This window comes from Myotis daubentonii, chromosome 15, assembly GCF_963259705.1.
Source record: "Myotis daubentonii chromosome 15, mMyoDau2.1, whole genome shotgun sequence".
NCBI classification, from domain to species: Eukaryota; Metazoa; Chordata; class Mammalia; order Chiroptera; family Vespertilionidae; genus Myotis; species Myotis daubentonii.
The window spans coordinates 46,234,991-46,245,728 of NC_081854.1; the positions used below are offsets into that span (position 1 = coordinate 46,234,991).

Genomic DNA, 10,738 nt, shown 5'->3' on the forward strand with positions numbered 1-10,738 from the left:
GTCCTGGAGGCCAGTCTTGCTGAGAATCCCAAGGGAGGTCAGGTTTGGGTCTCTCTTCCACTTACCAGTTGCAGGCCTGAGTGAGGCAATGACCAGTACCCACTCTGCCAGGAGGAGGGTTAGCTTGTTAGCTTGGCTCCCAAGGATAGGCCGTGAAGGGCTAGGCTTCCACTAGCCGTGGTCCCTTGGGTTGGGTTCTTTGTGTAGTTTTCCTTTCTTGAGGGATTGAAATTGAGCCAAGCCCTAGGGAGAGCTGAGGGAGGGCGAGGTGGCCAGACCCTTCTCAGGAAGAGCAGCACTGCTACGTTTTGTTCCCAGCCCCCAGAGCTAACGGGAAGCTCATCCTCGGAGGGCCAGGTCCGTGCCTGTCCCTGCAGCACACTTGCTGGGATGGGCAAAGGGAGAGGTGGAGCTGCCCCAGCTGTGTGGGGGCGGGACTGATGCTCTCAGCTTACAGGGCCTGGGCTCAGCACGTGGGTGTACTTGTTTACATGTGTGTATCTGTGTGCCTGTGTGTGTTCATAGGTAGTATTTGCCAACACCTGCATATAACTTGTGTTCGTTTTATGGACATTGTTAATGGCTATATTATCTAGGAGACAAATTTTGATACAAGCTCCTTGACTGGCTTCTCTTGGTAGGAGGTTCAGGTTCATTTCTGTGTTTTGCTTGTGTAGATAACCCTTTTGTACATTGAGGTTGTTTTTTTTAATTAAGATGATTTTTTTGCCTGGCTGGTGTTGCTCACTGGTTGAGCGTCAACTCTTGAACCAGGAGGTCATGGTTCGATTCCCAGTCAGGGCACATGCCCAGGTTGTGGCTCCATCCCCAGTAGGGGACATGCAGGAGGCAGTGGATCAATGTTTCTCTCTCCTTGCTGTTTTCTATCTCTTCTTCTCCCTTCCTGTCTCTCTCTCAAGTCAATAAAATCATTTTAGAAAAAAGATTATTTTCTTGGTGCCCTTTCAAGTAGTGGAATTATTGAATCAAAGTGACTGGACATTTTAGTGTCGTCCCAAACATGTGTCATCAAAAAATTTTGCCGGTGTGTTTATAATAAAATATAAGAATTATTACTGCCCAGCTGGCGTGGCTCAGTGGTTGAGCGTCTTCCTATGAACCAGGAAGTCATGGTTCAATTCCCAGTTGGGGCACATGCTTGGGTTGCGGGCTTGATCCTCAGTGTGGGGCGTGCAAGAGGCAGCCAACCAATGATTATCTCTCATCATTGATTTTTCTATCTTTCTCTCCCTCTCTGAAATCAAAAAAATATTTTTTTAAAAAAGAATTATTACTTAGAATATAGCATTAAGATACATAATTTCATAATAAGCGGCTGTACTTTGTGCTGGGCACTTTATGTATATCATCTCATTTACCCCCCTGAAACACAAGGGCACACAAACTTCTGTGCCTTCCTCATGACAGCCCTTCAGGCATGTGTCTGGCAACTGTAATAGTGCCATTTGTCACATGCACGAGCCAAGGATTCACCTCCTCTACACATCACATCTGAGGGCTCTTCCTTCTTCTCTACATGTGTGTACACGCACACGTGGGATTAAACGGCTGCTGGGCCTTGGGCTTCTCAGGACTATTTTCCAAAGATTGTGCTCCCTTTGGCCATGTTGCCTGTTATCTTGGCTTCCCAGGGCCCTGAATTGTGACCTACGAGGAGTAACTTATTCGTGGGTTAGCTCCTCTTGACCCTTTAGAGCCAGCACCCCTGAGGGCCAGGTTTGCCTGGTGAGCTAGAGTGTTCCTGCCAGGCACGTAGGGCAGCCCAAGAGGAGCTCCTGTGTCGGTAGGAGGTATGCACGTGGCGTGCATTCTCCCTAGCTGGGCAGCTGCCAGACCGCTTGGCAGGCTGCCTTTCCAGGAAGCCCTCAGAGACTGTTGACCATCTCTGGACTTGCCGCATTTCACAGCAGGCAGCTGCTGCTCTAAGATGGTGTGTGTGCTTTTGTTACCGTGCTTGCCCACGTGTGGGCAGCATATCCCAGAGAAACTGCAGCCACTCCTCCAAGCGTGAGGACAGACATGACCCGCCCCAGCCCAGCCTGACTGCATAAGCACTGGGGGAAGTTTTCATTTTTGTTTTAACCCCTTTGTTCTCATTCTGTGGAAGTTGCACCTCTAAGATGTGTTTAGGGAAGACCTAACAGGGAAATTGTCTCATCAGGTGGTCAGTGAGAAATGCAGTTCTTTTTTTTTTTTTTTTAACATTTTAAAATTACAGTTTACATTCAATATTATTTTGTATAATTTCCCGTGTCCAGCATAGTGGTTAGACAGTCGCATACTTTACAATGTGGTGCCCCTGACATTTCAAGTACCCACCTGATACCATACAGTTATTACAATATTATCGACTATATTCCCTATGCTGTACTTTAACATCCTTGTGATTATTTGGTAACTACGAGAAATGCAATTCTTGAGTGTCACCTGAGCATTTCCTTTCTTCTAGCATGGTCTCATCTTACCTGGTGCATCATGGGTATTGTGCCACAGCCACAGCTTTTGCCCGAATGACTGAAACCCCGATTCAGGAAGAGCAAGCGTCCATAAAGAACAGACAAAGTAAGGTTGATTCTCCTCTCTCCTTTCCCTCCCTCCCTCACCTGTCCCTAACTCCGCTGTCTGGCTCATGCCAGCCTGAGTAACCTGCCAGGATTCCATTCAGCTCTGGTCCTCACCACCAGGAGACCAGCCCAGAGCCCCAACCCAGCCCCAGGCCTTGCTTCTGTCCCTCCTTCAAGCAGCGCTGCCCAGATGGACAGTCTGGCCGTATGGGAATGTCACAGTGCCACCTCCCTAATGCACACTCTGCTGGCCTGGCTGGCTGGACCTCACTCCCCCCGTGCTTCCTTCCCCCTGAATCCTGGCTTCTACTCAGCATCTTGTTCATGGTCTTCTGACAAGAGTATGTTTGCATCATGGACCAATGTCCTTCCTTTCACACCATTTACTCACCGTTAGTAGTTCTGCCTTCTCCTGGCCATAGAGAGGACTGAAGGAATCAGTGTGAAATCTGATGCTCAGTGGCTGTTGTGTTAGCACCCGTCTCTGTTCCCCACCTCTGGTCCTGCCCTTTGCAGACAACCAAAGGCAGGAGCCAGAGGAAGCTTTCCTGGTGTTCATACTGGCCTGTGTGCTATGGGGCTCGTTTATGGAAAGAGGGTATTATACAAAGAGGAACAGGGCCCAGGAAAGAGATAGGAAGAGAAGAGTGAGGGAGAATGGGTATATGTGGACATGTGTGTCTGTGTGTGCCTGCTTGCGTCTCTCTGAGCCTGCCATCTCTGTGTATGTGCATGTGTCTGTGTCTCCCAGAGAAGCTACACCCATCCAGTCAGACGGAAAGGGATCCCAGACTTGGGATCTATGAATGAGAGTCTCAGACCCAGAAGTCGCTCCAGCAAGACGCACCAGGCCCCAGGGCAAGAGCAAGATGCTGATGCCTGAGAGGTGTCAACGTCAGAGATGCCAGTGTGAGGAGGATGATCTTCTCTCCCGGCAGGGAGCATGCTGCAGCCCCTGACGACTGCCAAGACATGGGCTCTGGCCCAGAAACCAGTGCCCTCCATTGCCCCTCCCCTGTGAGGCCTGAAAAGAGAACTCTGTCTGAAGAGAAGCGCCTAGGGTCACCAAACTGCTTGGGTGCCAATCCCCCCATCATGTTCCAACAGCCAGTGCCCCTCCCCCAACCCAGACTCTGGTGACCTGTACTTCATAGGGACAAGCCTCCAAACTCACCCTGTTGTCGCTGGGCTGAGAGTCCCTGCTCTGTTTTCCCCTCTTATTCTTTGAGGACTCTCGACGCTTGGCAAAAACCAGGGTCTATTGTGGGGCTGGATGGCCAGGTTCTTTCTTCAGCCTCTTCTATGAGCATCTCAACCGGCATAGCGCTCTGAGCCAGACCACCTGACTGCCGCTGGCCTGTGCTCAGGGTTGGCAGTTGCCGGCTGCAGCTGTGAGGACCGTTTGTAGCCCCCCCCTCACTGCCGTGTTCTTGCTCTCTGCAGAGATCCAGAAGTTGGTACTGGAGGGCCGTGTGGGTGAGGCCATTGAGACCACACAGCGCTTCTACCCAGGGCTACTAGAGCACAACCCCAACCTGCTCTTCATGCTCAAGTAAGTTTTGGGGCCTACCAGCTCCCCCATAGCCCAGCCCTTCTCAGATGGTGGTGGGAACATGCAACCCGGACCAAGCCCAGAGCAGTGCCGCTCCGCTCCCTCTGCAGGTGCCGACAGTTTGTGGAGATGGTGAATGGGACTGACAGTGAGGTCCGCAGCTTGAGCTCCCGAAGCCCCAAGTCCCAGGACAGCTACCCCGGCTCCCCCAGCCTCAGCCCCCGACACGGCCCCAGTAGTTCCCACATGCACAACACAGGTCAGCCACTCTCCAGAGGGCTCTGGGAAATACTGGTGTGGAGAAGAAAGTCCACTTACAATACCCTTCCCTGGGCTGGGCTTAGGGTTCACTGCTGAACTTGGGAGAAGGGAGATGGGACCCCTATAGTCATTCCCAGGGCCCTGCTTGATGGCAAGTTGCCCCTCCTCTTCTGAATGTTCCCTGGCTTACAGGTGCAGATAGTCCCAGCTGCAGCAATGGCATCGCATCCTCCAAGAGCAAACAGAACCACAGTAAATACCCCGCGCCCAGCTCCTCCTCGTCCTCCTCCGCGTCCTCCTCTTCCTCCTCGTCCCCATCCTCCGTCAATTATTCCGAGTCCAACTCAACAGATTCCACCAAGTCCCAGCCCCACAGCAGCACCAGTAACCAAGAGACCAGGTGCCTGTCTTAGCTTCTTCCTCCTGCCTTCTGCTCTGTGCCTCCTGGGCCCACTGCAGCCTTTTGAGTGCTGCCCCCTGCACTTCCTCCTCCACCTCCACCCCAGTCTGTACCTGGAGTAGTAGCTGCTGACCCGCCAGGCACTGGCTCTGGCTTTTGGCCCTACCATGATTCAACTGCCATTTTACTCTGTCCTCTCTTTATCCAGAGGCACCCGCACTGCCAGGCTAAGAATGTGGTCTCCCAGAGAGACCAGGCCTTAGAACCCCCAATGTATACTGAAGGCACTTACTGGGCTTGGCTTGTGGTCACCCAGGTTGGGCAGGCAGGAATTTTAGGCTACAGATACAAGTGGCCTTAGGGTTCGGGTCCCGAAGAAATGCCTGTTGGGCCTCACAGGCTCCTGTCATTTGGGGGTGGGGGGCTGATTAGGAGTGTGCCAACTTGGAGGAGAGTCAGCAAGGGGAGGGCCACAGAGGCAGCATTGGGACAAGAGTGAGAATCAGGTAACAGACCTCTGGCTGGTATCTCAGGAGGGGCCAAGTGTTGGAGCCTGGGAAGCCAGAGCTGTCCTTTGATGCTCCTAGGAGCCCTCAGTTAACCCACAGCACAGCTATAGGAGGCCCAAACAAACTGCTGCAACCACATCACCTTGGCCAACTCCCACCTCAACCCTTCTCCACAGCGACAGTGAGATGGAGATGGAGGCGGAGCATTACCCCAATGGTGTGCTGGAGAGCATGTCGACGCGCATCGTCAATGGTGCCTATAAGCATGAGGACCTGCAGACCGATGAGTCCAGCATGGGTGAGGGCCGTGCTCCAGCATGGTGTTCCATGGGCGGCAGCACTCAGTCCAGATGCCCCTTCCACCTGGGAGGGGGTTGGGAAGGGCAGGCTTTGGCAGCTTGAGAGGCTCTAGCTAGACCTGGTTCACTGCCTCCTTAGCCAGTCATTAATGGATGCTTGGGGTGGGAAGGCCCTGGCCTATTGCCAAGACCAGGGCCCCTGCGTTTGGGGCTAGAGGGAGTTGGTGAGCATGGGCACTGTTATGAGCCCCCCTGCATCTGTACAGGGTAGGGAGAGGGAAAGCTTTGGAGCTGACTCCCAGAGCATGTGCTAGGTGGACTAAGCACCTCAGCTACGATGGTCCACCTGCTCCTCCCAGCCCTCACTTGCCTCTGGCAGAAGCTGTACCCCTCACCCCAAGGTCCTTCTTGCCATGTTCTCTTTGGTGTCCTCCCTCAAGTCCTCCCTTTCTCTCCTCACTCCTCCTGATGTGTTCTCTGCTGGACTCTGGGTGCAGATGATGGGCATCCTCGGCGGCAGCTCTGTGGGGGCAACCAGGCTGCCACAGAAAGGATAATCCTGTTTGGCCGCGAGTTGCAGGCACTGAGTGAGCAGCTGGGCAGGGAGTATGGCAAGAATTTGGCCCACACGGAGATGCTGCAGGTACAGAACAAGTCAGGCCCTCATCCAGAGAGGGCCCCATTCGGTAATGGAGGCATGGTGACGCCGGGAGGGTCCTCGGGACAGCAGCACCAGGACAGAGTGGGCTCCAGTCAAGTCTGCAACGGGAAATGGGACATCCAGGGTGTAGCCCACCCTCTCTAGGCTCTAGGGAGGCCACAACCCTCCCTGACCCAACAATGGGGTGTGTTGTACCCTCACTGAGGGTCACAGAGGTGTGTGTATAGTGTGTGCCACAGTCTTCTCAAGAGTGCCCTGTCCCTTAGGATGCTTTTAGCCTGTTGGCATACTCAGACCCCTGGAGCTGCCCAGTTGGCCAGCAGCTTGACCCCATCCAGAGGGAGCCTGTGTGCGCTGCCCTCAACAGTGCTATTTTAGGTAAGTGGATCTGATAAAAATAGAAGCTTGCCCATGAGTACGTGGGTGGCCCCCTCCCTCTTCTCCCTAGGAATTGCTGATGTTGGTCCAAATCAGGGCATTGAGCTCTACCCAGGAGCTCTCTGGTGGCCCACAGGACTCTTGGGCTGACACGGCCGAACCTAAATCCTTACCTCCCTCTGCCTAACTGAGTAGATTGTGATGGGCCCAGGTTGTGACCGTGGGCCCAGGTCAGCCCATTGCTCTGAAGAAAGCAAAGGTCCTCTGGTTTCTGGCATGGCTGCAGGGTCATGGCCTGGTGGCTGGGACACACACAGACACGTGAACACTCTGTTTCAAGAGATTTTGTTCAAACCCCACCCCCCACCCCCCTACCCCCACATACACCCTTCTGTTCCCAAGGAAATTTTGATCTGGGCCCAAGCCCTGGGCAGGGCAGTGACCAGGCCTTGTCTTTCTTCCACAGAGTCTCAAAACCTGCCAAAGCAGCCCCCTCTGATGCTCGCCCTGGGCCAGGCATCTGAATGTCTACGGCTTATGGCCCGAGCGGGCCTGGGATCTTGCTCCTTTGCCAGAGTCGACGACTACTTGCACTAGCTGACCATGCCGGCTGGCCCCACTTGGCCCTCTCTTGGCCCCAGGGCTGGAGCCCAGCCCTCCATAGGCATCTGGCGCAGGGACCTGAAAGCCATGGGCAGAGTCCACTCTTGCCTGGCCTCCTCACCTTCTTTTCCTTTCTTTTCCATCCTTTTTTCCCACCTTAATCTCTCCCCCCACACCCACCTCCACATGCAGCAGCCTATGACACAGTATTGGCTGGTTACTCTCTTGTAGCGCCTACTTTGAAATGGGGGTTTTGTTTTGAGAGGGGTTGGAGTTTTTTAAACTTTATTTTTTTCCTCCTGACTGAGCCACCAGTATTTATCTCTGGAGAGTTTGTGCTGAGCTGGTTTCTGCTAATTTAGTGATGGAGCCTATCCAAGTTGGTGATAGCTTATTATTTTCATAAGTAAAAAAAATGAGATTATATATATATATATATAAATATATATATATTAAAAAAAGACACAGTATTTATCGTAGTGTTAGTGGTCCAGCACCTCTTGGGTGAAGCTGTCCAGACACCATATGTTTTTATTTGAGTCCAACTCATTAAAAAAGAATCATCTCTGTAACCTCAGCCAAGTGATTTATTTCAGGCTTCCCCTTGTTGAGCTACAGGCCCAGCTGCAGCTTAAGGAAGCACATTAGGCTTGTGTGGGGGGACGGGGGCACGGACAGTGGCACTTAGTGGGCAGGTCAGGCTAAGCTGGTCTGCAGAATCTAAGAGGTGTGGGTCCCCAGGGCCTTGAGAATCAGACTGAGCAGAGTGCCAGGGGTCCAGAGAAGAGAAGAGTTGACACAGGGCCTCACAACAAAGCAAGGGAGTAGAGGGTTCTTGACCAGCACACTATCTACCATTTTACCCTGCCTTTCACTGCCTTCCTTGCACCTCTTCCCTTTTCAACATCCTTCCTTCACTTGTTAAGGTGGCCAAATAAGTCATTTACTCTAAATTGATTGCCTGGAAACTACCTGCCTTTGACCTGAGAGCTGCTGTGTGTCAGACTACGGGGAAGAAGTCTCCATTCCCAGGACAGAGACCCTTGAGTACAGGGCCTGCTTCCTGCCTGGATCTTCACTGGCTCTGCACAGCTCTGATGGAATCCATGCTTTCTCTTGAGAAGCCAGGACCTTGTAGAGGCAGATTCTTGGGCTGCTGGTCGCTGGAGTGGATAGAAGCTTTGACCCTTTAGGCCAGGCTTCACTGCAGCTGTGCCAGGCAGCTCCCTGCAGTTTGGCTCCAGCCACTCTCAGAAAGACTGTTACGAGTATTTGCTGGCCAGAGGAAGGGACCTCACGGGCTTTACAAATGTCCCACCAGCCCCATCAGATGGATCCTTACAGCTGATAGGGGCAAAAACAGTCCTGGTACTGTCATCAGGAAATCGGGAAAGGAAGGGCTACAATGGCTTCCAGGACGTGGGTGGGCCATCTGCTGCGAGGACTGACAGCCCGGGGGAGAAGAAAGGGAGGAGGTCTACCCAGAGGAGCACCAGGAGGGACGGATTTCTCCACCTGCTTCAGGGTGGGCGGGAGCACACAAGCAGGCCCTGCAAAGGAACGAGGTCCAAAGTCGAGTTTCCAGTCCCTGCCTCGATCTGGCCTGGGCAAGCTGCTGCTCTCTGTCGGTGGACACAGGAATGGTTGGGATGGCCTGAGATACCCAGTGTCACTCAGGCCTTGCTGAGCCCACAGTTGGACAACAAGAGAAACGATTGCGTTGGACCAGTTGCTGGTGGTGGGTCAGGACCCTGGCCCTATGCTGTCTTAGAGTTCTGCCTTGGGATGTGATCCTATAGGCTGCTGTTTTTTCTTGGTCCCACCAAGGCAGCTGGCGGCCCACAGACCATGGCCCATCAGGGAGTTGTCCTGTCTGTAAAGGAAACTCATCCTGTGCAGGTCTAGGGATGCCTAACTCCCAAACCCAGAGGTTGGAAATGTCAGTCTGTTAAAATGGCCAGAGCCAAGAAGGTTTGGGAATTAAAACCAGAGGCTTTTGCAGCTGGGATGGGGTACAGAGAACATCTGATCCACTAATCCTCTCCTTTTACAGATAAGGAAACAGGTCCAGGAGGTTAAGTGAGTTGGCCAAAGTCACATAGATTTGTGCCAGAGTCGGGACTAATCTCATCCTCTGGGTTGGGCAACACTGTTAAGTCCTAAAGCTGAATGGCGGGTGAGGGGTGAGGCTCAGCAGTGTTAGGGAGGCCTCCAGCAGTGTCTGAGCAGCTGGTACTTTCAGGGGTGTGTCAGGGATGGGGATAGGTGCCTGGGCTTGGGCTGTGGAGCATCTGAGAGAGGGCCCAGGAGGGTCCGGGACAGCTGTGTGCTGCTTGGGGTTGGGTGTCCGCCTGGCTTGCACTCAGTACCCATGGCCATCTCCCCATTTTCTGTGCCTTATCTCACTGTTTCAGCTGAGTCCAAGTTGTTTACTCTGTTCCTCTCCAGAGGGGCTCTCTGTCCCAGTTGGACAGCTTACCATTGGGACATAAGCCTTTGCCCCACAAGCCGTGGAGAGGACCAAAACCAAGCTGCTTGAGCCCACTGTCTTGCTGATAGTCCAGGCCTGCCTGCCTGCCAGCCAGAGGAGCCCCTTATGCACACCCCGTCCTACCAGCCTGCTTCCAGGAGCCGAGAGTGGGGGAGGCAGCTGGGAGGAGCCCTGGTGAAGAACCGAACTTGACCCAAAGGGTCAGGAGGAAGACTTAGCCCTGTTGGGTTGTCCAGCCCTGAGAGAACAGCCTTCCTTCCTTGCCTTTTCTCCTCATGCCACCAAATGATTGCTCCTTCCATAGTGGATGAAAACTGGCAGACCACACAAAGAAAGCCAGACCCCTGATCCTCACCCACATGGGTCCGTGGCTAGGCGCGGGCCTTCAAAAAGGGGTCAGTAAGATAGAGAAGTGGGGATTACCTGGCCACCCAGCGCCTTCCTACCCCATAAGCAAGCACAAAGAAGATGAGGCAGAGAACTGTCTGAGCTGAAAGTTCCTATGGTTGCTCACAACTCAGGTATGCATTCTGCGTGGCGGCTGGGCAGCAGAGCCCTGCTTGACCACCAGTCCTGTGCACCCGGACCTGTGGCCAGATTGTGGATTCTGGCTGCCCAAGGCGCTGCCTTTTTGTATAGGGTTTTCCTCCATTAGTAACTACAGCTGACACAGATGTCCTCCACATTGTGCACACTGGTTCTGCCTTTGTCCTCGCAAGTTGATAGTTGGCATTAGCATGAAACTTGTGGGTGTGGGAGGGTTTAGAGAGAATTCTAACACAAAACATCCTATTAAATTGTACTTGAGAGATGAAAAAACTCCTGTTGTATTTTGACAGAATTATTTTTATTAAAATACACATCCATGAGCAGTCACGAGTGTCTGGTCTCTCTTTGGGTCTTACTGAGGCTGGCACCCCTTGTATGGTATACCGTGTCCTAGGGAGGGTTTGGCCTCTTCTCAGTCCACCTCTCAAGTGCCTAGGCCCCTGGTGCCTC

General features: G+C 53.0%; 1 protein-coding gene across 4 annotated transcripts in view; it reads left to right on the forward strand.

The window, feature by feature from the left end:
- Positions 1-10,611, forward strand: part of RANBP10 (RAN binding protein 10) — a 60,041-nt gene extending 49,430 nt beyond the window's left edge. For all 4 annotated transcript variants that reach the window (XM_059667730.1, XM_059667731.1, XM_059667733.1 and 1 more), the window contains 8 exons: positions 2,471-2,583; positions 4,029-4,137; positions 4,248-4,396; positions 4,591-4,798; positions 5,484-5,605; positions 6,104-6,249; positions 6,534-6,645; positions 7,112-10,611. In XM_059667730.1, the coding sequence (XP_059523713.1) occupies positions 2,471-2,583; positions 4,029-4,137; positions 4,248-4,396; positions 4,591-4,798; positions 5,484-5,605; positions 6,104-6,249; positions 6,534-6,645; positions 7,112-7,242 (1,090 nt within the window). In that variant the 3' untranslated portion in view covers positions 7,243-10,611. The remainder of the gene's footprint in view (positions 1-2,470; positions 2,584-4,028; positions 4,138-4,247; positions 4,397-4,590; positions 4,799-5,483; positions 5,606-6,103; positions 6,250-6,533; positions 6,646-7,111) is intronic.
- Positions 10,612-10,738: the final 127 nt, after the last annotated feature.